General features: G+C 42.9%; 1 protein-coding gene across 7 annotated transcripts in view; it reads left to right on the forward strand.

Moving 5' to 3' along the window:
* Positions 1-26,030, forward strand: part of CRLF2 (cytokine receptor like factor 2) — a 62,204-nt gene extending 36,174 nt beyond the window's left edge. For 6 of the 7 annotated variants that reach the window (XM_037824632.1, XM_037824631.1, XM_037824634.1 and 3 more), the window contains 7 exons: positions 8,447-8,549; positions 10,093-10,253; positions 10,995-11,128; positions 14,115-14,277; positions 22,334-22,442; positions 23,738-23,822; positions 25,072-26,030. In XM_037824632.1, the coding sequence (XP_037680560.1) occupies positions 8,447-8,549; positions 10,093-10,253; positions 10,995-11,128; positions 14,115-14,277; positions 22,334-22,442; positions 23,738-23,822; positions 25,072-25,338 (1,022 nt within the window). In that variant the 3' untranslated portion in view covers positions 25,339-26,030. Of the gene's footprint in view, positions 1-3,410; positions 3,507-8,446; positions 8,550-10,092; positions 10,254-10,994; positions 11,129-14,114; positions 14,278-22,333; positions 22,443-23,737; positions 23,823-25,071 lie in introns of all 7 variants that reach the window. The other variant, XM_037824636.1, reaches the window with a different exon arrangement.
* The last annotated feature ends 1,205 nt before the right edge of the window (positions 26,031-27,235 follow it).

A 27,235-nucleotide genomic window follows, 5' to 3' on the forward strand; every position in this document is an offset into this window, starting at 1 on the left:
TTGGGTGGTTTTTCAACCGTACTATTTTATTCATAAAGTTACAACAGGTGTGTAAAGATTTCTGCATCTGTATAAATGAATTCATATAAGCTAAACCCATTGCAAACCTCCCCTTCTTCCTTGAATCCAGGATTATGCTAGGATGGAAAATAAAGAAAGAGGTGCTGGCTGCTGCGTCAACCGTGTGGGGTGGTTTAAACAGTTTCCTAATCTTCATTTTCTATCTCCCAAGAGGGTGAATCTTTTGCTTTCTTAAATCAGTATTTATCTTCCTGTGGTGAAGTTGCATAATTAGGATACCTCCAAGGAAGACAAGGGTGTCATCTTTCAGAAATAATCAGCATCACCAAGGGGCTCCAGGGAGTTGGGACAGAAATCCCACACCTTTGCGCACATCTGCGGAGGGGAACGTGCTTGCCCACACCTTCTGAGAATGGCGAGAGTCTCATCTTGCCATCTTTGTTGTCTTGTTTGTTGCGTTTTCCCAGATGAACGTGGCCAAGCCTTGTGCCTAAGCTTGTCACCCTGTTCAAAGCACAAATAGCTGGAACGGTCCAACACAGGAGAGAATGTGGAACAAGGTCAAGACAGAGGGCCAAACAGTCACATGCTTGGCAGATATGAACGACTCTTAGTGCCCATTTAGCTTCCATGCATCAACCAGGATGGGGTGCTTTCCCTCTCATTCTGTGCCAGCCTCCTGCTCACCTGGATTTGCAAGGCTCCCTAGAAACCCCCTTTGCTCATAGTCTTGTGATTGTAAATTGAATGATGCAGCAAGTCCACTAGGGAAGCTGGAAATGGACTCTCCACTGGACTCGAGCTCACGTGGCCTGATCGATGGGTTACCATGTTGACACCTTTGCTGAATCACATCTGCTGTCTATCACCAGCAGAAGGCAGCTCCAATGCACCATGGCAAAGGATTTCAAGCCTTTTCTTAAGACCTCCTTTTTCTCTTAGCCCATACCCTGAGTAGGAAGTTGTTGGGAAGGTGCAGTTTAGACAGATTCATAGGCAGAAGTGGATCTAAAAGCTGTCCATGCACATCCCAGTCAGGTTTCCTGCTACAATCAAGCCCCCTCAATGCTCTCCTAGAAACTTCTTAGAAAACAAGAAAGGTTCTTTTTTGATGAAGCCTACTGTGATTTGTTTTTCTTTTCTTTCAACACATTGCTTTTTACTCAATGTCATTAGAGGTATAAAAGCTGTTCTGAACTAGCTGATGGTGCATGGGAAGACTGAGGCCTTAGGAAACATCTGCCCTTGCCCTGGTTCTTCATCGTAAACTCACCAGGACCCAGCTGCTGGGGTAGTCACCCCAAAACATGGGGGAGAGTAAGGATCCCATCAGTGCTCCTGGGTACCTATGGAACCCCACTGGAGCTCGCACCGCTGAATAGATCTCTTCTAGAAATAGCGGGGCAATTTGGCTTTCAGATGGTGTTTCCATCAGAGGAAGTTTTGCCTTTCTGATGGAGAGTAATGATGTGCCATCACCCAATGTGAGTCAACAGCGTGGGATGGTGTCAAAGCAAGAATGGGGGAAAGTGAGAGGGAGAGCGTGTATAAGTGTGAGTGAGCTGGCTGCACAGGTCCATTAAAGGCTAAAGAGATGTTGGTGGGAAAGTCTGCTCCCCCCATCCCACACCAGTGGCTTCTTTGATCCATCAGTCCATCAGCACATTGGTTTTCATTGACCAGTGACTTTGTGTGCCTGAAATTGTGCTTTGCAATGTAGGGTGTGCAGAAAGGGAGGGAGAGATGGAGATGAGGAGTTGGGTGTGTGTAGAAGTTGGGGGCATCAGGAGGGGGGAACCTCATATCCAAGCACAGAAGCCAAAGTGTGTATGGGTGTGGGCTGTGATGGAGAACATTTCCAGAGAGGAGAATGTCAGGACAGCCTTGTTCCTCAGGGAAGAGCAGAGCATCTGTCCATCAGCTCTGTCAAAGGTGACTAGGTCTCTGTAAGCCCAGCTCCCACACCTGAAATGAGCAGGTGGTAGCACCTGTCTCCATCAGCTGTTGCAGGGATAGAGCAGAGATGCCTGCAGAAGCACAGCTCATCCCCAGCACACGCTCCATGCTCTACAGACTTCAGCTGCTCCCATTATGATAGAACGTAGAGGTTGGGGGACCAGGACATAGATTGAGGAGAAGACGACAGATAAAGTGGGAAACTCAAGTAAGGTATGTGCATAGATTACATGTTTTTTAACACTCCTCCATTCTGGAGTACTTCTTCATCACCAAATATGGAGAGATGTCTGCAGATGAACTCCAAATGGAGCAGAATTGAGACTTGGATTAGAGCAGGACACGAGCTGAACAATGGTGGAGACAGATAAATGGATAATTCATGGTGGCCCTGAAAACTGTTCCTGGGGGAAAGGTTCCTGTTTGGTCTGGGAGATGGGAAACATCTGCACATATGATTTAAATGGAAATGGGAAGAGATGGCAACATGTGCTTGAGGTAACAGTGGGATATCAACATGATGTCGTAAAATATACATAACATTTACCATTTAACCATTTTTAAGCAAGCAGTTCAGTGGCATTAAGTACATTCACAATACTGTAGAAACACCACCTCTATCTAGGTAACAGAACATTTTCATCACTCCAAAAGGAGAGCACATGCACTAAGCAGTCACTCCCCAACCCCTGTCTTGTCCCTGTCCAGCCAATGGCAAGGTTTTAGAGAAGGATGGGGCTGGGGGTGTAGAGTGAGGACTCGGGGTAGGGGCTGCTGGGCCCCCCTCAACACCCCTGCCCATGCTGACATTCTGTCTTTTCGTTTCATCAGGGACCCTGCCTCTTATTTGGAGATCTGCACATTTCTGCTTCCACAAGTTCTCTGCCCCTACTTCTGGGACAGACCCAATGGCTCATTTCATTTTAAGATTTTTATCTCTGATTAATGCTATGGGTGCTTGTTATCTTTTATCATTGCAAAGGTCACTTCAATCATTTCTTGCCAAGTAAATGTTCTATTAGGGTTTTAAGTGGAGTTACGTAAGTCATGCCCTCTGAGGTCGACCAGATATCCACTGGTTCTGACCAATATCTAAGTAATGGGGTGCAAGCTCCTTTTCATACCCTAGCTCATTACAGCAAGTAATTGTGATTCATCACCTGCTCTGTGTTTTTTAATGGAGAGTCAGGCTCTAGTATCAAAAGGAAATTCTTGCATTTGAATGATATATCTATATATCTGAGACCCACAGCGTGCAAATCTGTTCATCTCCAGATTTCCTGCCACTCTTGTGTTTTTCTGAGAAAAAAAGAAAAGGAAGGGGGGGAGGGTTATGGAATCAAAAGGCAGCTTTACAAAAGTACCAGGAGTTTCACATGGGTCTGATCTGCTTGGGGAACAGATGTCGCTGATACCAGCCTTTGTTTCCACAGACCTGTTTCATTAGTTACCTCCTTATCAGTGATAGGAAAGGCTGTCATTATCAGAAGAGATGGGAAGTACCTGGAGGCCAAAGCTCAGCAAAAATGGTATGACAGGAGGTGATTTTTGCAGCAGCTTTATTGACATAGAATTCACACACCATGCAATTCACCATTTAAAGTATACAATTCAATGGTTTTTAATATATTCACAGATACATGCAACCACCCAACAGTCAGTTTTAGAACATTTTCATCATTTCGCAAAGCAATCCTGAACCCTTCAACTGTCACTCCCCTATCCTTCTATGAACCACCCACTCTTGCCCCTGGAAATTACTAATCTGCTTTCTGTTTCTGTGCATTTACTTATTCTGGACATTTCATATAAATGGAATCATAAGGTACATGGTCTTTTGTGACTGGCTTATTTCTCTGAACATAATGGTTTAGAGGTCTATCCACATTGAAGCATGGATCAAAATTTCATTTCTTTTTATGGTTGAGTAATATTCCATTAAATGGATATACTGAATCCACAGATCCATGTTTATTCAAAGAGATGTGTTTTTTTTAATTCAGTTTTATTGTGATATATTCACATACCATACAGTCATCCACAGTGTACAATCAGCTGTTCACAGTACCATCATATAGTTGTGCATTCATTACCAAAATCTATTTTTGAACATTTTCCTTACACCAGAAAGATCAGAATAAGAATAAAACATAAAAATTAAAAAGAACACCCAATTCATCCCCCCCATCCCACCCTAGTTTTCATTTAGTTTTTGTTCCCATTTTTCTACTCATCCATCCAGACCCTGGATAAAGGGAGTGTGATCCACAAGTCTTTCACAATCACACTGTCACCTCTTATAAGCTGCATTGTTATACAATTGTCTTCAAGAGTCAAGGCTACTGGGTTGGACTTTGGTAGTTTCAGGTATGTACTTCTAGCTATTCCAATACATTAAAACCTAAAAAGGGTTATCTATATAGTGTGTAAGAATGTCCACCAGAGTGACCTCTCAACTCCATTTGAAATCTCTCAGCCACTGAAGCTTTATTTCATTTCATTTTGCCTCCCCCTTTTGATCAAGAAGATGTTCTCAAAGAGGTGATTTTTAACCTTTTTCCCAGATATCGTCAGACTAGAACAACTTGGCAATCTAAGATCTGAAACCAAATCAGGCAGTGAAATGCATTTCAACCATTTCTTAACACAGTCCCAAGTTTAGAGTACATAAAATTATTTTGAGTGGTATCATAGTTTTTAAATAAAATAAATAAAAATGCAAGCAGTTCAGTTGCTTGTCTTTTTGATTTTAGAAATGTGGCTGGCAGCATTTGCTGGGCCTTGGGGTGGGTTTCGGGTTTTGGTGACAGTGATATTTTGAATGTAAATGTTCTATGGATTCAAGGTTGGAATCAAAAGCACAAAGACCTCCCACTCTGTCTTTCTCTCTCTCTTTCCTCTCTGTCTCTGTAACTTCTCTCTTGGTCTTGGCAGCTTTCTTCACCAGGGCTCCACTAGATTATAGGTTTTCTGGTACTGTTTGCCATTTATTCTTCTGCCTCTTAAAATGTCAAAATAAGTTCATAATATCCAATAAAACCAACAAATATTTTCTGGAGTGACAATTGTAGGTAAAACACAGTTCCAAGAAAACATGAATTCCTTTCTGTCAAAGAGCTTAGAATCTTGCTGAGGACCTGATCTCAGAGGTGAGGGCTGTGAAAACCCACTAGAAAAATGGCAGCTTTTGGTGGAAGTGGTGGCCCCATAAATGTTAACGACTGACAGATGATGGCCCAGGAGGGTGGGAGGTACCTGGAAATGTGAAGAGGAGGCAGGGGCATTTCTGAAGCATAGGTCAGGGGTGAGGACAAATGGGCTAGTATCTGCTCCCTTTCTGTTTTCCAAACAGCACTTAAACCCTTACAAAGGGCTCGCTACTCTTGGACCTGCTTTCAGGTCCAGTTGTGAGATGACTCCATTGCAAGATCAAAATTGTGCTGACTGAAAACATTTTATGGAATCGGTGGGAAAGTCTGCATCCTTTCCCTCCCGTATCCCATCTCAGAGAAGTGTTGACCATATCCTTGTGGTGAGCCTGAGGACCTCAATCACAGCCCTCATCGAGGCTGGACCTTATGGTCACTAGTGAGCTGGCAGGAGAGGCTGAGTCCACTAAGGGCAGTTATGGGCACTCAGCAAAGAAGCAATAGGTGGACAAGCCACTTCCTTGTCTTTCTAAAGGTCAGGCACGAGCTCCAGCACCAGAGTGAGGTTGCTTCCATTCCTTGACTCTGACTCATCCTGAGGGGGAGCCATTGAACCACAGAACACTTCTGCTTTTCTTCTGGAAAACGGGGGTGTGGGATTCTATCAATCAGACATTTTCCATGGAGGTCCAGAGATCTGAGGACTGAGCTGTAAACCTCCCTTGCCATACAGAGCTTGGAAGGCATTCAGGATAAGGAGCAGACACCAGTTCCTCTTCCAAAGTTGGAGGATTTCCACATGCCCAGATACCCTCCCTGATATCTCTGCTTCAAATTTAGAAAGTCTTGGCTCAAATTCAATATTGTTCATTTTGTTGCCAGTTACAGAGTTAATGGTTGTCAATATAAAACAAAAGTATTCCGTACACCTAGGGAATATATAGGGACTTCCTTCTTAAGAACTCAAAGAATGTTTATGTCCATCATCTAATTTTATTCTCTGGTTTCAGAAGCTGGGATAGACCCAGAATCACCTAAAGAGATCCTGTACAGAGAGAGTAATTTCTACTTGCTTTTTATTTTCATCCCAATTAAGCTTGTATTTTCTGAACATTTTTCTATGTACTCAGCACAAGTCTAAGCACAATGGGTGACTCAGAGCGGTCAACTAGTGTGGGAAAACACAATGAATGCAAGAAACTTGTTGAGAAGAGTAAAAAGAGGTCTCACTGGTGTTCCAATTGATTGCAGCTATGCCAAAGTGTCAGGTGTAAATAGTCATTGGTCTAGGTGATCAGAAAGGGAAAGAGAATATTGGTCAGAGGTTTTTGGAGAAACACTGGTGTAGCATGAACCCAGGCTACCTGACTCTCAAGTCTGGGCACTTACCCTCTGTACTCCAGGACACTTTCTAAGGTCTGGAGATAAACCCTCTGTGTGTGTTAATAAATACCCTTCCTGTGCGTTCCTTACTGGAGGACAAAGAGCTAGTGCATCAATGCACAAGCTGTTTTATAAATTTTAAATATGTATCAGTAACCAGGACTTTAAAAATATCATTAAATATACTCCATCAACATGAGTTTTAATGGTCCAAGTTTCCAAATAATATGGGTGGTCCTTAATTAATTCCACATGTTGTACATTTCCATAGTGTGTGATTTAAAAAATTTTTTTCATTATGAATGACATGTTGATGAATATGTTCAACAGAAATCTTTGTGCACAATTCCATCTGTTTATTCAGAATAAATTCTCACATGTGTTTTATGTTTTCTCCTTTCATATATTTTTTTCTGAAATGTTTGAGAACAAGTTGCAGACATGATGCCCCTTTAGAAAGCACATTCTCTTATATAATGACAGTGCAGTGATCAAAATCAGGAAATTAATGCTGCAAAATATTATTGTCTAATCCACAGACTTTACCCTGATTTTACCAGTTGTTTCACCAATGTGCATAGCAAAAGAAAGAAAAATCTGGTGCTAAATTCAACCTAGCTTCAATCTGGAAAAATTACCCAGTCTTTCTTTGTTTTTCATGACTTTCTCAATTTTGAAGAGTATAGGCTAGTTATTTAGAACAATGTCTCTTGATTTGGGGTCGTCTGGTTTCTCCGCATGATTAGATGCAGGTTATGAATTTTAGGCAAGAGTATTTTAGCTAGAATATCACAGAAGGGATGCTGTGCCCTTCTGAGTGCATTTTCTCAGGAGGTACTTGAGTATTTATTTGTCCCAATTCTAGCAACATTAACTTTGGTCACTCAATTAAGATGGCATTTACCAGATTTCTTCACACTATAGTTACTCCTTTTCCTTTTGTAATGAACAGTGACATTGTAGGAAGATACTTTGGACCATATAAACATCCTGTTTCCCACCAATTTTAGCACCCATTGATGATGCCTGCCTCAAACAATTATTTTTAGGGTAGTTGTGATATGCTGATTTTTCTAATTCTGTAATTCCTTCTAATTCATTATTGGAACTCTCCTGTAAGGAAAAACTTTCCCTTTGCACCCATTTATTTATTTCTTCATTCTTTCACTTATGTTTCATTCTATCTATCTGTCTCTCTATCCATCCATTATCTATCTACCTATCCATCACCTCTCTCTCTTTCTTCCCCACCCCCCCCATCACAGCACTCTCACTTCCAATCCAACACATCAGGGTACTTTCTAGCTTTCCATCCTTCCATATTTGTAACTTTCTTCTCTGACTGTGAAAAACCTGGCTCCAATTATCCATAATATACTTACATATTTGCTTAATCCTAGAACACACACATTAGTTAGTTTCCAAATCACTAACCCAGACTGCTGAAAAAAGCAAACCTACTCACTAGTCTAAACTTTAAAGCACAGATTGAAGGACCAATTTGTCCTTGAGCTTTATCTTAAAAGGTCAAGTATGGTGGTCTCAGTAAGTTGGTGATGTCGGCTGATGGGGTGGTAGGGCAGTGTGTAATGCCTGTTTATTTGCTCTCAGAGTACTACATCACTGGAATGTCAGTGCTGTCTGTTTGTTGTGCTAATGGAGAGCCATTACCCAGTGCAGACACAAGCAGAAAGACAACCCTTATCTTGCTGTCCACTTCTATCTCAGGGCAAAGTGAGATTTCTGACCAAACTTTATGTATCACATGGCTCCTGCTGAAGTAATTTATGACTGGCTTGTTTGTGGAAATCACAGTTTAATTTTTCCCCTCAAAGCTCCATATCATTCTTAAGACAGGAATGCTGACACATTTTACAAATTCCAAACTGTTCAGTGTCACCTCAAAATGTATCCTCATTGTCTCCTTTTATACCCAGGAGAAGAGATGCAGCTTCAGCTCATCGACTTTAATTTTGAAACCATGCATGTTACATGGAATGCAAGCAAATATTCTGAGACCAATCTGACTTTCTTTTACAAGTAAGTGCTTTTTTGAACTGAATTTGATGCCCTGCAGTAAAACGTATCTTCTGAGGCATTAGCATTTGGGTATGCCAGAAAGTAAAGATGTGCATCAGAACACACACGTCTGAATGTGTGCATTCTGTTTAAACTTCAGCCTTCACTACAACTGCAGTTCTTGAACCTTCTGGGTGATGACTGAGTCACATTCAAAACCACCTATATACTTACCAAAACATCCACTAAGTGTTGCATTCCCCCTCTGTAATATCTGTAATATCACAGCAGCTGTAATATCAGCTCTCTGTAATATCACAGCAGCTGCCCTGTTTTTGGAGCTCCATATGGGCTGGGGCAGAAATCTCACACTCTGAAATTTTTGTGCCAGGTTACTGGAGCTGACCTTCCAACAATGTGTCTCCCTGGTGTGGGCTTGTTTGTTTTGGCTTTTACACCTGAGCACACAAATGTAAATGTGGGAGGGTTTTTCCAGTGAATTTAGTCCAGTTCTATAAATGGGAGGTGTATAATGCATGGTTTATACTTGACAGTTTGATAGCACAAAAGATAAACTGGAAAGAGCACAAGGAGGGAAATTTTAAGATTAATTTATTTGGAAAATAAGACTCATGCAGATAAGTCACTTGCATTTTCTGAGATTCAGTATCCCCATCTGTAAAGAAGGTGTTTTTTCTTTATCCAGCCTCTGCTGGATTACAGATTTAATGAGGGAGCATAATCTGGTCTCTTCCTGGGTACTATGCTGCTTCTTCTTTGTACAGCAAGAAAACCAAGATAGATACACAAAGACAGAACATCCATGCTTTAAAGCTCTGCCTCAAATTAGGGGCTTGGTTATTCTGTAAGTCAAAACACACCTTAATTAGCTTCCTAGGACTGTTATAGCAAATGAACACAAACTTGGTGACTTGAAACAACAGAAATGTTGTTCGTCATAGTTCTGGGAAGTGAGAAGTCCAAAATCAAGGTGTTGGCAGAGCCATCTCTCTCTGGGGGCTCTATGGGAGACCCCTTCCTTGATTCTTCCAGCTCCTAGTGGCCCCAGGTGTTCCTTGGCTTGTGGCTACATTACCCGTCTTTGCTTCCATCTTCACATGGTTGTCTTTCCCGTGGGTCCCCAATATCTCTCTACCTCCCTCTCTCTTATAAGGACACTTGCTGCTGGATTCAACTCACCCTGGTAATCCAGGATGACTTCATCACCTTGAGAGCCTTGACCTAATTATATCTGCAAAAACCTTTGTTCCAAATAAAATCATATTCACAGGTTCTGGAGTTAGGATATAGATGTACCTCCTGGGGCCATTACTCAACCCACTAAAAGGATCATTCAAGGTGTTTAAACATCTGAAAGAGGGGACAATCTTCTGTTTGGATGGGTCTATCTACAGCTAAGAAGGAGCATCCATGAAGAAAGAGAGGGAGGTCCCTGATCTGAGTCGATAGCAGGGGTTTGGAGAGAAAGAATGGACTTGAGACATGTTGAGGTGCTATTTTAAAATATACATGATGACTAAATGGTCCTCCTTTCTAACCACAGACTCAATGAAGATGAGGTTTATTGCGAATGTCCCAACTATATTCTCCATGAACATCACACTGCTGGGTGCATCCTGAAGGCTGGAGATGATTTTCTTGATTTTTCCATCTTGAACGGGGCATATTTGCTTCTCACCATGAATCTATGGACCAGCACCTATTGTGAGTGCCGATAAGAGAGCCCCTTGCCCAATCACCCCAGAGCTGAGCTCGTGCATGCCCACAATGAGACCCCATGGGGAAGAGATGGGCCTTCTAAAAAGGTCCATCTCAACAAACAGGCTGGGCAGTATGTGCTCAGCATGTCTAGTGGGAAACTGAAATGTCCAGGAAGGCTATGATTTGAGAGAAAAAAGCTGGGGATGAGGTCTTGGGAAAGAGAAAACCCTCTTGCCTCTCTTATCCACATACACCATCCTGTTAGTTTATCTTAAGTGCCCTTATGGTTGACTGTCAGTCTTAAGTGAGGAGAAGTTGCACAAATGTAATGAAATCCTCTCTCCAAAATATTTATTCTTTATTCTAGAATTCTGTAAGACATCATTCTTTTTTGGGGGGAGGGGTGTCTCAGATCCATTTCACAATCTGATGAGAGCTATGGACCCGCTAGGAACTTCTGAAATCCATCATCAACTCTCACACACACACTGGAATTTTTCACACAATTTCTGAGAATTCCTTCCACAAAACACCCACAGGTCCTTTGAACTCTGGAAAAAACTCCTACTACAAAGGTAATGAGGACAAGGAAATCCCAAATCCCCTAAGGTACTAGCAGAAGGATTGAAGTGGGCAGAAGAAAGTGAATTTAATCAAACATACAATTAATTTTTAAGAGGTTTAGTTTTTTTTAGTGTTTATTTTTGTATAGGAGGTCACCATTTTGTTGTTTTTCCTTCTTAGTGAAGCCCAACTCCCCAAAAGATGTGAATTTCCTGTGGGATCATGAAGCAGTTACCATTACATGTTCTGACCTGCTGTACAATGGCCTCTTATATGAAATCCAGCACAGGAGCAACTTTGATGCTGAGTGGCAGGTGGGTTTATTAGGAGTTAGTAGTCCATGAACTGTCCCCATGGGGTCGGGTTCTCCATCCAACACCCCTCTCCCCTCTGTCTCAATGACATTGCAGCTCCTTCCACCATTTCTTCCTGAGTGACACCTAATCCCATTTGGCTTCCACTCTTCTCCTTCCACTGGGAAGTCACACCTGCACCACACAGTCCTCTGTGCATGTGTTCAGACACAGGACAGCATGATCTGAACATGCAAGCAAGACCAATGGAATGCATTAAACTTACATGAATAAGAAAGACCCAGGGCCCCATAGCTGTCTTCTGATATTTAAAGGGCTATCATGTAATTGAGGGATTAAGCGCCTATCAAGGTAGATAATTGGAACCAATGGACAAAAACTGCAGGGAGCAGGTGGAATCAGCTGGAATCAGGTATAGCCAGGTGACTATTCCTGAAGGTGACCAAGGTAAGGCTAGAGTTCGCTTGGAGAAATACCTCTAAAGGATGGGGCCAATCACTGGAGGGGTTTAAGACTACTTGGGCTTGCAGCTCCTTCCAACCACAAGAGTTAACCATTCCACAGTTCTAGGTTTGCAAGAAATAGGTGTATGGGAGACAAGGGAAGGTATTTCCTTATAGTAGAATGCCAACTAATAAATCAGAAGGAATTACAGAATTAGAAAAATCAGAAGTTGACCACTACCCTAGTAATAATTGTTTCAGGCAAGAATCACCAATGGGTCCTAAAACTGTATGTGCTCTGGTAACTCAGAAAGGTGAGGCAGGAGGGCAGACTGTCTTATAGGATGTGATGTGTGGTGATGGCTGGAGACTTGGCTTTGAAGGCAGCTAACACCATGGATTTTGAGGGTGAGGTACAGGAAAAAGGAAACACATCTGTGTGCTAAGGTCTGTTGTGAGTCAGGTACCTACCACTTGTGGTCCCAAGAAGTTCTCAGATGACCTGTAATTCTGGTGGGAACTCAGAGGCAGGACATGCTTCTATATTTTTGTCCCTGCCACTTCCTATGACCCAAACTCCTTCAAGACATGACTAGCTATTCATATGTAGAAGGAACCTGGAAAAAGGCATCTTGCCATTTTTTGAAGCTGTTTTCTAGGCAGATGGCTCATGGGACACTGAATAGGATGGTCATTCCACCCAGACAGAGTCCTGAGCAGGGTGGGAGACTCAAGAGCTTGATTTCAAATTTATTTTGCAGGTGTTGTTGAAAACTTCCAGAAGGGGACATAGGCTCCATTATCTCTCCTTGAAATTAGGTGACCTAACCAAGATGCATTACCTTTCACTGCTACTTGGCTCAGTAGGCACTTAGAAGCAGCAACTCTGCCTCTAGAATGACCATCATTTATGAGTGTTTTCTAATTGCATATCTGTTCAAAGGCAGCATCTCAGGCTTATTGGGAGAAAGGCACTTGCTCAGCAATTTCTGAGAGTCCATGATAAATGCTCATCATTAATTCCAAATGTCTTTCTGCTCATGTATAAAAGTATTGAGATAGTAAATGTTTGGCTCAGTTTGCTGATACTTTGCTTTATTTATGCAAGAAGAATGCTGAAGGCAATAATAGTGGGGCTCTGAGCAGTGAAATGAGGGAAGTTTAGAAGTGAGCTAACAGTGCTGCCAGAAGAAGACATTTTGCTTTCATTTTCTCTCTTAAGGTTTCACACATACATATTGCTAAGTTCAGAAACAATTACACTTTCCTGGAGTGCACTCCCTAGACTGCTAAGTGCATTCATTTGTACTTATTTAATGATATAATTTAGGGCTAATATATATGATCCAGCCAAGGGAATGTACATGGTTGACTGCTTTGAGCTATAATTTAAGTTGAAAAATTGGGCAACAAATCCCAGGAGGAGAAAGAGAGGAGAAGGGAGAGAGAAGTTTTGCCAAAACTGTTGCTCCGAAGGGGATAGCTCACATCACACTCGGGGACAGTGATGGTTGACATGCTCTAAAATTTGGAAATGGTGGAGATAAAATACAGCAGCAAGGGTAAAAATGAGGACAAAATACCACAAAAGGAAACTGTAGGTAATAGAAGCAGGAGGAAGGCCCTTAGAACAGGGAAACACAGTAAGACATGTTTCAACATGTGACATATTGCTGGACTGATAAAATCACCCCCACTGCTCATCAAAGAAATGCAAATTAAAGCAATTGAGGATATCGATTTTTGCCCAAATAGCATGTAAATATGATATCACTCAATGAGGCCAAGGGCCATAAAATTAAAGAGCTTAAAAACAATCCTAGTTTTGACCCTTTTTAGAAGTATATCTTAAGGAAATAATTCTAAACATGGATAAGATTTTTTGTGCAAAAATATATATTGAAGCATTTCTTAAAATAAAGAAAACATTGGGAATAAGTTATGTGTCCTACATTAGGAAAATAGTCAAATAAAGTATGGTACATCCTTACAATAAAATATTTAACAGCCAAAAAATGGCATCTTAGAGAAAATTTAGTGACAAAGAGACAATTCATTAAGTAAAATGTTAAGTTAAAAAGACACACACTTTTATGGAAAATGTGACCCCAATCTTATTTATATGAGTGCTCTTGGAAGGAAGTAGACCACATCAACATGTTAATGGTGATTATATCTTGTTTTTTTTTTTTGTTTTATTCTTCTGCCCTTTTCTGGGTTTTCTAAGATCTCAAAAACAAATACATGCTACTTTTATAATCATAAAACATCATTTATTTATGTTATAAAAGAAGTGCTTGTCACTAAACAATTTTTCAAAAGCATCTGCAGAAGTATTTTTTCACAAAGAATTTGGGGGATACAGAGGAAAGGGAGGGTAGAAGTGCTGTTGACTTTTTTTGGGGGGGGGGAGGGGATAAGATTGGGCAGAAAAAAGAAGCAAAACCATAGAATGTGCAGGCATGAAAGTAGACTTTCTGTGAGTCCCAGGGACTAAGATGGCTAGGTCAAGTCACTAATCATTAGGTATAATTTTTCTCCAGTCCAAGGAGGAAGAAACCTGCAATGTTACAATAGAAGGCTTGGATGATGTCAAATGTTACTATTTTCGGGCCAGAGTGAGAACGAAGGAGTCCACCTATGGCCATGACACATACCCAAGTGACTGGTCAGAAGTGATGCACTGGCAGAGGGGCCAACCAAGAGGTAATGCTTGTTACACAGCAGTGCCACAAAGTCAAGGGCCAGTACTGCTCCTCTAGTGAGGGTGAGCTCGGAGGAGGGACCTGAAAACATGAATGACCTCAATTCCTTTTCCAAAGATCAATGCGAGAGTGCTTCTTCTTAATATTTTTCTCTCTGGGCAACCTTCCTCAATGGGCTAATTATAACTGTTATTTCTATTATCATAGCAATGTTAATCACAAGTACCATTTACTAAAAACCTGATGTGTGCCAGTTACTACATACATTGTCTCTTATCTTTGAAATAAAACTCCAGTTATTTTAATTTTTTTGATGGTGGAATTAAGGGAGGTAAAATTAGTTGCCCAAGGACACACAGCTAGCCCATTGTTGACTTAGCCTTTAAATTCTAGTTTATCTGGCTTTTTGTGCATGATTATAACTCTATAAATATGTTTTGGATGGATGGGTGGGTGGGTAGGTGAATGGGTAGGGGATGGCTGTGTGTGTGTGTGAGTATATGGATAGGTGGCTGGGTATGTTTATGAGTGGATGGGTAGGTGGATGCAGGGATGAGTGGATGGATGGGTGGAAGGATGGATGGATGGGTGGCTGGGTGGATGGATAGATGGATGGATGGGTGGGTGAATGAATGGATGGGTGGATGGATGGATGGGTGGGTGGGTGGATGGATGAATGGATGGAAGGATGGATGATGAATGGACAGTTGGGCAGATGAATGGATGGATGGGTGCATGGATAGATGTGTGGGTGGATGAGTGGATGGATGTATGTATGTATGGGTGGGTGGGTAGGTGAATGGGTAGGGGATGGCTGTGTGTGTGTGTCAGTGTATGGATAGGTGGCTGGGTATGTGTATGAGTGGATGGGTAGGTGGATGCAGGGATGAGTGGATGGACGGGTGGAAGGATGGATGGATGGGTGGCTGGGTGGATGGATAGATGGATGGATGGGTGTTTGGGTGAATAAATGGATGGGTGGATGGGTGGATGGGTGGATGGATGGATGGATGGATGGGTGGATGGGTAGATGGATGGATGGATGGAAGTATGGATGGATGAATGGGCTGTTGGGTGGATGAATGGTTGGATGGGTGCATGGATAGATGGATGGGTGAGGGTGGATGAGTGGATGCATGGATGAATGGATGGGTGGGTGAGTGGATGGATGGATGGATGGATGGATGAATGGACAGTTGGGTGGATGAATGGATGGGTGGGTGGATAGGTGCATGGATGGATGGATGGGTGGATGGATGGATGAGTGGTTGGGTGGGTGGATGAATGTTCTTTTCTGAGCATTTTGAACCTCTATGAATTTGGATTCATTGTTTAGAGTTAATGTTTATCCAAGTATTTCATGAAGCATGTGTCTAAAAAGAAGTGGGAGTTTTATGATGTGGTTTCTCCCTGTTCATATTGTTCCCCACCCCCCCAATTCTGAACCCTTGGATCAGGACCTGGATGCTCAAAGCCATTTAGGGCCACTCCCTACACACCCACTAAGGTCTGGACTGATTTCTCTCCTTCTTCACTGCCTAAATATCTTGGTTGATATTTGATAAATAAGTTGATCATTAGATAATTTGCACATAAAAAGTATCATCTACAACCTTTCTGCATCATTTACCAGAGGATATTAGAGTTTATAAAGCCTTCATCCAAAGGAATAAATACAAAAAGGAGTATTCAAGCCTCCAAAACAAGTGAGGAAAGAGATTTTCTTGAGCAGAGAGAACTTTCCAGCCCTTTGAACTATACTCTTTGGTTTTTGCCTATTCTGCATCTCATAGCCCATGAGCAGATAATCATCAGATTGTGGGACTAAAGTTGTTCTCAAATTCTTATTGACATCATCATGCAATGTTTTTTATAGACATTGGGTTCATGAATACCTCTCCTGAAACATAAAAGCATTTCCTTTAGTCCATCCAAAACCAGCTAGAAGGGTACTTTAACCAAAACATACATCTCACTGACCCTATACATGAACAAACCAGCAAGTTGTATCAGGACACAGATCCAGCATGAAGGAATTCAGTGGAAATGCCATCTGGTTAGTGGGGAAGAGGGAAGCCCAGAAATGTGGTCTGTATTTCTGTTGAGAGTTTTGTACATCCTCAGAAAATCAGGGGCATTGCTTTCCAAAGACAAACAAGAAGCACTGTGTCTTAGTTTCCTAGGGCTACAGTAACAAATTACCACCAACGGGTGGCTTAAAACAACAAAACTTTATTGCCCAATAGTTTTGGAGATCAGATGCTTCAAATCAAGGTGACAACAGGGTTGTGAAATCCATAGGGGAGCATCCTTTCTTGGATCTTCCAGTTCTTGGCATTTGCCAAGAATCCATGGCCTTTGCCTCTTCATCTGTGCTATGTCCCAATTTCTTTTATTATAAGGTCACCAGTCATATTGGATTAAGGGCTGCTGTACTCTGGTATGACCTCATTTTAACTTCCCTAATTCCATTTTCAATGACCTTATTTCCAAATTATGTCACATTCTCAGGTCCTAGGGATCAGAACTTCAACATAACATTCTGAGGGACACAAACCAACCCATAATACACCTTTTGATGCTAAATGCGAGGATTTTTTTAAAATTCAGTTTTATTGAGATATATTACATACCATACAATCATCCATGGTAGTGCAATCAGCTGTTCACAGTACCATCATATAGTTGTGCATTCATCACCCCAATCTATTTTTTGAAAATTTTCCTTATACCAGAAAAAATTAAAATAAGAATAAAAAATAAAAGTAAATAAGAACACCCAAATCATCCCCTCCATCCCACCCTAGTTTTCATTTATTTTTTGTCCCCATTTTTCTACTCATCCATCCATACACTGGATAAAGAGAGTGTGATCCACAAGGCTTTCACAATCACACTGTCACCTCTTGTAAGCTAGATTGTTATACAATCATCTTCAAGAGTCAAAGCTACTGGCTTGCAATTTGATAGCTTCAGGTATTTACTTCTAGCTATTCCAATGCATTAAAACCTAAAAAGGGTTTTCTATATAGTGCATAAGAATGTCCACCAGAGTGACCTCTCAACTCCATTTGGAATCTCTTAGCCACTGAAACTTTATTTTGTTTCATTTCACATCCCCCTTTTGGTCAAGAAGATGTTCTCAATCCCATGATGCCAGGTCCAGATTCATCCCCGGGAGTCATATCCTGCATTGCTAGGGACATTTACACCCCTGGGAGTCAGGTCCCATGTAAGGGGAGGGCAGTGAGTTCACCTGCCAAGTTGGCTTAGCTAGAGAGAGAGAGGGCCACATCTAAGCAACAAAGAGGTACTCAGGGGGAGACTCCTAGGCACAGTTATAAGCAGGTTTAGCCTCTCCTTAGTGCAAGGATTTTTTTAAAGGATGCTTTTTCCTCTGGGGTTTCTCTGTGAGGCAGCACAGTGCTGTGGTTTTGAGCATTGGGTTTCCTGGGTCCCAACCCTGGTTCTGCCATTTTTTCACTGTGTGACCTTGAGCCGGGCATTCAGTCTCTCTGTGAGGACTCTGTGCTTCAGTATCCTTATCTGTAAAGATTAGTGGCTTCCTCCATCAAACTCATTGCTACATCAGTAATTGTTTTAATTTGGGCAAACAGTTCAACCCAGCATACCCAGAAATTTTATTCGATGTTGGAACCAGCAAAGGCACATGATGGACTCAGTATCTGATCCCTTGACATGATGGTGGACCATGTCCCAGCCAGAGGGTGTCCTGGACTTCCCTGCCCATCTCCAGGCATGTGGACATCCCATTCTTCTCTGAAGTCAGCCAAAGCTGCTGTGAAGAGGCAAATTCAGGAAAGGGAAGAGGCTCCATTTCAGTCTTCCTTGTCTGAGCTCTTCTGCCACCTGGGACTAAACACACATCTGTGGTCCATCAGAAAACATCAAGAATGGGTATCCCCAAAGAAGTCAATTTGTTCTTTCCTTCCTTACAACAGAATGCCACTGATCCTTCCTTGGCAGGGACTGATTAATTTTTTCCACTCATAAAAATTGTCAATGAAACAGATTCCATTTTTCAACAATCTATTTATATCTACTTTTCCTTACATTCACAGAACTGTTTCTTAGATTGAACAGAAATCTCTAATATTATATTCTAAGCAGAAATGAGGCTTCTCTATTTCCCTTTCCTGCAACTGAAGCTACTATGCATTTGCAGCTCCTTTTTATGTGTGTTTAAAATTTTTCTTGTTGATTTAATTAATTATTATGCTTAACTTTTGCTCACTAAAATCTCTGCTATTATGGTAATTAAAACATCTAAACATGCAAGAAACTCTATCCATGTTGAACATGGATGCCTTCACAGATATGTAAAAAAAGTGTCAGTGGCATGGGAAAAAAGTACATGCCAAATCCTGAGAGTAGTTTGTTTTTGGGAATGGGGGCAGTGAGAGAGGACTTGCTTGGTGTGAGGGATGGAGGACTTGTGTGAATCTATTGTGTTTGATTTCTTTAAAGACCTAACCGGTAGCAAAAGGACAGACAGGTCACCTGAGGGACAGGGCCATGAACTTTTATTGTATTATTCTTTGTATATTTCTGCAACTTTTCAGTTTATCAAAAAGAAGGAAGTTCTCCATTTCTAGGCTTCTCGCATGTTGTAAAAATGATTACAGGCCACAGATTAGACCTTGCCCTTCCCTAGATGCCTCAGTGACCAGGTGGAAAATGTGTGCATGGTTTACGGTCAAGGTTTGTTACAGAGGAACCCACACATATGCTTGTTTGTATCTTCAGAGATACCTGGAAAGGTAACCCCATATTGGAAGGTACTCAGTCCTCTCTGAGGGCCACTGGAGGCCCACCGTCTTCAGCCCCTGCTCAAATGTCACTTTTTCCATGAAACCGTATCTCTCTACCTATTAAATGTAACACCCCCATTCCCCAGCTCCCTTCAGCTGCTCTACATAGCTCCCTTTTCTTCTCTGGTTTTCTCTGCAGCACTCACCACAACACACTGTGTGAGTAGGTTTGTTTTCTCTTTGTTCTCCCTGCTGCTGCCCAGCAGGATGTAAGCTTCACGTTGTGATTAGCTTTGTCGCTGTCTGTCTTTTGAATTCACTGTCCTATCCACTACAGTTCATGGATGGCAGTACACATTTTGAATGCATTTCCTATTAGCAAAGATAATCATTTCAAAAATTGTAAATATGACATCTCCAAGAAGCTAGAAGAGGAGAGAGAAGAGCAGATCCCAGGGCTTTCCACCATGGGAAGGAAGGTTCCCACCCCTTTGCTCACACTTTCCCTCACCATATTCCAAAGCTCAGGCAGACAGGAGATGAGAGCAGGTGGGAGGCGAGAGCAGAGCCAGACCAGGACAGTGTTTCTGAGCAGGACACCGGGAGATCCCTGCAGGCCAGGAGCAAAGTGGCACAGCACTCAGAGTCTTTGTTTGGAAAGATTTCCCAGGGTGTGGGAGGATGACAAGGATGGTTCCCAGGCACTGGCTTGATCCAACAATTGAAACCCTCCCTGGAACATGCCTTGTTTGAAGGGAATTTATACAAAATGAGAAGAAGCACCATTTTTTATAAATTCACCTAGAGGTCCCCATAGGACCTCAAAGCTGAGATGCACAATGGATAACACAGCGTGCCTTGAAAGTGAATTACACACTCATGCTCCACACATCCTCAGGTGATGTTCTTTGAGGGAAGAGATCACATTAAGCTCACCTGTCTGCTCCTGTGTTCCACAAGACCATGGCTGTTAGCAGGTCACCTATAGATGCTTCTCCAACAACCGAACATGAGATGGCTTTTGCCTCTGGGGTGAACGGCTCCGCATTCCTCCTGCCTGTTCCTGGAGGTTCCCATGGATGTCTCTGAGTTTGAGGATTGTATTAGCAGGGTCCTGAGATCTCTCTTGGCCACTGTGTTGCTTTCCAAGGATTGCAGTACAAATCACCACAAGCTGGGTGGTTTAAAACAGAAATCTATTCCGTTGTGGATTTGTGGAGGCGAGAAGCCCAGCATCAAGGTGTTGGCAGGGCTGATTCTTTCTGAGGCTCTTGGGGAGAATCCACTACATGTCCCACTCCCAGCTTCTGGTGGGAGCCAGCCATCCTTGGCATCCTGGACTCGTAGCTCCATCACTCCAATCTCCATATCTGACAACACTTCAACCTCCATATCTGGCATCGCTCCAATCTCTGTATCCAGCATCACTCCATCTCCACATCCAGCATCGTTCCAATCTCCATATCTGATGTCACTTCAATCTCCATATCTGACATCACTCCAATCTCCATATCCAACATCACTTCAATCTCCATATCTGACATTGCTCCAATTTCCATATCTGGCATCACTCGAATCTCCATATCCAACATCACTCCATCTCTGTATCCAGCATCACTCCAATCTCCATAACCAACATTGCTCCAATCTCCATATCTGACTTCACTCCAATCTCCGTATCCGACATCGCTCCAATATCCATATCCAGCATCACTCCATCTCTGTATCCAGCATCACTCCAATCTCCATATCCAACATCACTCCAGTCTCCATATCTGGCATCTCTCCAATCCTGTATCCAACATCGCTCCAAGCTCCATATCCAGCATCACTCCAATCTCCATATCCAACATCGCTCCAATCTCCATATCTGATGTCACTTCAATCTCCATATCCAGCATCACTCCAATCTCCATATCTGACATCACTTCAATCTCCATATCTGACATCACTCCATCTCCATATCCAGCATCACTCCAATCTCCATATCCAACATTGCTCCAGTCTCCATAGCTGGCAACACTCCAATCTCCGTATCCAACATCACTCCAATTTCCATATTCAGCATCACTCCAATCTCTGTATCTGACATTGCTCCAATATCCATATCCAGCATCACTCCATCTCCATATCCAACATCGCTCCAATCTCCATATCTGACGTCACTTCAATCTCCATATCCAGTATCACTCCAATCTCTGTATCCGACATTGCTCCAATTTCCATATCTGGCGACACTCCAATCTCAGTATCCGACATCACTCCAATATCCATATCCAGCATCACCCCAATCTCCATATCCAACATCGCTCCAATCTCTGTATCTGACGTCACTTCAATCTCCATATCCAGCAACACTCCAATCTCCATATCCAGCATCACTCCAATCTCCGTATCCGACATCGCTCCAATCTCTGTATACGACATCGCTCCAATCTCTGTATCCGACATTGCTCCAATTTCCATATCTGGCAACACTCCAGTCTCCGTATCCGACATCACTCCAATCTTCATATCCATCATCACTCAATCTCCATATCCGGCATCACTCCAATCTCCATATCTGACATCGCTCCATTCTCCATATCTGATATCACTGCAATCTCCATATCTGATATCACTGCAATCTCCACATCCAGCATTGCTCCATCTCTGGATCCAGCATCACTCCAGTCTTCATATCTGACATCACTCCAATCTCCATATCCATCATCACTCAATCTCCATATCCAGCATCACTCCAATCTCCATATCTGACATGGCTCCAATCTCCGTAGCTGGCATTGCTCCATCTCCATATCTAGCAGCACATGGTCTTTCTTCTGTTTGTCTGTATCTCTGCATCCAATTTTCCCTCCTCTTATAAGGACACCAGTCCTTGAGTTTGGTCTTACTAATATGACCTCATCTTAACTTACTTCCACCTGCCAAGACCCTATTTCCCAATAAGGTCACCTTCACAGGCATGGAGATGAGGACTCCAACATATTTTTGTAGGAGACATGATTCAACCCATAAGAGCAGAGCTACCAATGGTGATAAACAGCACCCAATAGTCCCTAAACATCCCCAGGCAAACTGGGATTCCAAGAGTAAGCTTTCAAGCCTATGCTACTAGCTGTGTGATCTGTGCCTGTTTGGAGATACCATCTCTCTTTCCAAGTTATTTCCCACAGCAGTGAAGATTTGCTGACATTGGCATTTATAAAGGAAAAATAATGGGGGAGGGGGAGTGAGATTTAATATCACATTGAAAGTTACAGGAGTCATTCTGTTTCATTTTAGATATGTGCCTTCAGGAGAAAAAGACTTTCCCAACATATATCTTAATTTCTAGTCCGGTGGCCCTCCTGACATCAGCCCTTCTACTTCTGTCCCTGTGGAAACAGCGGAGGTGAGGATAACTCCCACCATCCCCCAAACCACAAGGGTAGGAGGCTTTCTTTGGTTACCATATATCCATGAAGTTGGAAAAAAAAGACAAATCCCTGCATGGGGTAATTTTGCTAAACCTCACATCCTCTACAACTGCTCACTTGGCCAAAAGTAAATTCCAAGGAAATTGAGAGGGAAATAATGCTAAAAATGCAGGGAAATCTGAAATATTCGTTCAGAAAGATTCTCGTGGAGACAGTAAAATGACTGTTTGTTAAGCTTCTCTTGGAAGGCCAGCTGGTTTCTGTCACACACCTATTCTGGAGTCTTGTTTGTAACACATGCTTAAGATGCCTTTGACTTTTGATTGAGACCCATTAAACTAGGAAATATGGTGGGAGTAGTGAACTGAACTGAACAAGAAAAACCTGTCAGGTTTTGTTTATACATTTATAGACTTCTTTGAGATGATCATAGCTTCTCAAAATACCATATTGAGCAGTTTTTTTTTAAACGTCCATGTAACAATTTAACCATTGCTATTTCCATCTTATTTTGGGACTCTTGGTGGCATTTGAAGGCACTAACACCCAGAGTTGTGGTCACCATCTTGGTTTCTTAAGATAAGTCTCCCACAGCCACAATAGAATGACAAGGAGAGAAAGACAGACTTCCATTCTGGAAGAATCCCATTGAGTGCAAGCTATGCTGAGTTAGACAACTTCAAATGCTTTCTGTCATAGTTTAACATAGTGTGGGGATGCTGCATTTAATCATGGGCCCTTCCAATACAAGTTTATCTATTTTACCGGCTCAACTGCTGTCACTGTCACCCTCTGCCAGAGAGGAAATAAGGCAATCAGATAAGAGCGTTCACTGGTATAAGACACAGCATTGGTGGCGCACTTGGGGTTTTACTACAGAGCTGAAATCACCCCCAAGGGAAACTGGGGGGCATCCCTCTTAGTATATAGTAACTAACACTAGACCTGTCTTCAAGGGAACCCCCTGTTCAAAATGAGTGGAGAAACTGATGAAGTGAAACAATACGCCCATTCAATGGGATTCATACTGTGCAAAAAAAGAGGCTCTTTATTCATCACAGTCCCTAGCAGAGGGCTTCTTGTGTATGGGAATGGGGTGCAGGGGAGGTTGAGGGAGGGGTCACGTGTTTTGGAATCAGGGGCATATCTAAACCATGGGTGGCGTCTCTGGGGAGCCAGGTTCACTTCTATTCTCAGCTCCTCTCAGGGTTTGTACCCATGAAGGACCCATGCTTGCCACTATCTGACCAGAACCCTTTGTCCATTTCAGAGTTAGGAAGCTCCTCATGCCCAGCGTGCCAGATCTCAAATTCACCTTTCCCGGGCTCTTTGAGGACCACAGAGGGAACTTCCAGGTAACTCTGATCTTCCTTCTCATTGTCTTCTCTTCACTAAGTTGGTTTGCTTCCTTATGGCCAATGTCTCCGCGATAGAACATTTTCACCAACAATCTCCCTCCAGCTACCTCTGACCTTCAAACAGCAACTTTACCCCTTTATCATTCAATCAGAAAGAGAAGTTCCCAGAGTTTCAAAGGCAAGCTTCTCTTCGCTCACAGAGTTTGCCCCACACGGGATTTTCCAGTTTAAAGATACCTTCCAATCTAATCAGGAAGTTGGGTTTTTGATGTTCCCTCCAGACAGGGCTGAAAAGAAACTGTAAACTTCTGCTTTAAGGTGTTTCTGGTCATTAATTCACTCACTGGACAAACGTGACCAGCGTAGCCAGGCTTCATGGTGGACAGAGCCAGCGTCCACTCCCAGCAAATGAATTTTATAAATACAATATGATAGGAGGCACAGTTAATTTTAAAACTGTGTGGGTGTAGGGAGAGGAGAAGGAGTTAAGGTAGAGGATTGGAAAAAGCTTGAGTTGTTAAGTACTGGGGTCAAGAAGAAGGACATGGAGAAGGCTGGGGAGGAGGTGAGAAAGGGGTGAGATGGAATGTCCTCCACTGGACAGAGTCTTGTGGATGCTCATTATTCAAAGTGTGGACCCCAGACCAGCCTGACAAATGTCACTTGGGCACTTGTTAGAGATGCAGAATCTTGGTCCCCACCAGAACCCAGGCATCAGAATCTTAATTTGAAAACAATTCTGAGGGCATCTGTGTACTCATTAAAGTTGGACAATGGCAGCTCTAGAGGTCACATCTCTCCTTTCCAAAGTTTTAAATAGCCCCAGGAGGTCAGCAGTAGATAGAAGAAAAGCCACCACCTCCCAGAGGACATACCTGGGAAAGAAGAATCTGTATTTCCTGCCTTGAGTTTGGGATGTCTCCTACTGAATAGTCCTTCAGACCTTCTCTGTGTCTGAAGGGTCATCAAGGCCAGTCCACTGAGGTTGTTGGAAAAAGACAGGTCTGAAACTAGTGGGGGCTTAGCAGAAAAACTCAAGGAACAGGCTTTTCAGGTCCATTGGGGATGGACATCCTGTCAGAGGCTGCCTCATTTCGGAGGATGTTGGCTCGGGGACATCCATGGGAAGAGACAGCGTCTATGTGTTTTGGATGTTTGGCCAGGTTGCCCTTCTTCCCATGTCCATTGGGGGTTTACGTTGTCCCATTTTCACTGGATTTTAGCTGGAATGTTCTTCTCTATGCAGGAGTGGATCAAAGACACCCAAAACGTGGCACCCTTGAACAAGATGGAAGATGGGGAGAAGGAGTGTGTTCTGGAAGACGTGCCAGTGACCCAACTGGTCAAGGTGGAGGTGGACATGCCCACAATAGGTCATCTGTGCCCACAGGTGGAGGAGGAAGTGGCTGGGGGCTCTGGCCAGCTACCTCACCAGCTCCCCCAAGGCGGCGACGTCATCTCCCTCAGCGGCTTTAGGTTTCTTATGAATGACGACGCGTATGTGACGCTGTGAGGGGCACAACCTCAAAACCGAGACAAAGGTCTGTATTGTCATTAAAGGACTAAGGGAAACGTCCCACCAGGGAGGGACACCATGGACCAGTGACACCAGTGCCTAGAACCACTCAAGTTGCCCATCACCAAACCAATGTCATACTTGTGTCGTGTTTCAATCTCTTGACATCTCTATTCAAGGGCTTGATGGTGGATTAAGTGGAGGTGAAACACCCAACTCATTGGCGTGTTTCTCTGCTGTCAGGTTGCATCTCATCACATTTGATATTTTCAACATAAATCCTAAGGAGGAATCTCCAGGTTGTACCAAAGTCACTTTCCTTCAAGCACACATGTCAAGTCTTCTCTGTCAATGCTTCCCCTTTTGAACAGGTTCTTGCATCCTCTGTACCTTTGCACACATCCCAGAAGGTGAGGCTTGATGTTCCTGGGTAGTCAAAATAATCCTGCTTTTAAAATACCAAGAATTCACCAAGAAACAGTTCTGAAAGGAGAAGCCCACAATGTCAACAATTTGAGCATTTTCTTGAGGAGACATAGTTTTTGTTCCTGACTCCATATTCATGACATAATTCTGTGACTAAGAGACATGTGGATTAAAAAAACCCTCAGCACATTCACCCAAAGCTTCCAGCCTTTTGAGTTTGTGTTTTGTTCTGTTGTATTTGGAATAAAGAGTAAGAGAGAAAAGTTGGCCTGAGAGCTATCTATGAAATTTACGTTGGTTGTTGGCTTGATGTTGGGGTAGATAGTGGAGAAACTTATTTTAGTAGCAATTTCCCCATCTTAGTTTACCAGGGCTGTTGTAACAAATACAAACACTGGTTGTATTAAACAACAGGAATTTATTGTCTCACAGTTTTGGAGACTTGGAATCCAATGTCAAGGAACCAACTGGATCACACTTTCTTTGAAGTCTGTAGGGCTCTGGTGGTGGCTTGCCATGATCTGTAACTCATGCTCTGGCCATCTCTCTCCCCATCTACCTCCTTCCACCACTGTATCCAAACTTCCTCTGCTTATAAGGCCTCCACTCATGTTAGATGAAGTCCCATACTGATTCAGATTGGCCTCATCTTAACTAACAACATCTTCAAAGTTCTTATTTACAAATGGGTTTACAACCACAGGACTGGGCATTAGGACTTGAAAATGCATTTTGAGGGACATGATTCAATCACCAAGAGCCCCTCAGACTTGGAGGTTATTGAGACTTTAGTTTTTTGAGCAGGGACTGGGTTTAAGTTCTCTCTCTCCAGCATCCATCTAGGAAAAGCTTTGCAAGGTCTTGACAAGCTACACATGGAGTCTGTGTGTGTGTGGGGGGGGGGGGGTGAGGGGTGGATAGGTGGGTGTGGGAAGGGGGAGACTCCACCCTGAGCTCCCCAGGGTCCATATGTCCTTTTCGTGGGTCTATGGTGAGTTGGCCCCAGTGGCTGCCCTCCCTCGGGGATCCACAGCTGAAAAGGCTCTGTGGCTTTGCACTCCTGACTCTGCTGGCCTGTGTTCTGACCCACAGCTGCTCATATCAGCCATGGGCTGAGTTGTGGGGTGGGACAAAGTGACAGAAGGTGGAGCAGGAGCACCATGAGGCTCAGTCATCTGAAGCAGATTTTAGGGGAGGGCACGTGGCCAGACCCTGACCCTTTATTTCTTCACCTTTGCCTTGATGTGTTCTATTCCATGGTATTAAATCATTAAGAAAAAGAATGCCAGCTGGTCATCTATACCCTTATCAGCGCAGATTCCAGTTGTGTTGCCACCTGTCCTTGGTGGACCCTAAATATTTAGGTCACCTGTAAACCTCTGAAATGTAGGACCTGGAACAGGTTGTCCATAAGAAATGCATGACTGGATGTGATGGCTAAATTCACATGCCAACTTGGCCAGCTAAT

This window comes from Choloepus didactylus (genome assembly GCF_015220235.1).
Source record: "Choloepus didactylus isolate mChoDid1 chromosome X unlocalized genomic scaffold, mChoDid1.pri SUPER_X_unloc1, whole genome shotgun sequence".
NCBI classification, from domain to species: Eukaryota; Metazoa; Chordata; class Mammalia; order Pilosa; family Megalonychidae; genus Choloepus; species Choloepus didactylus.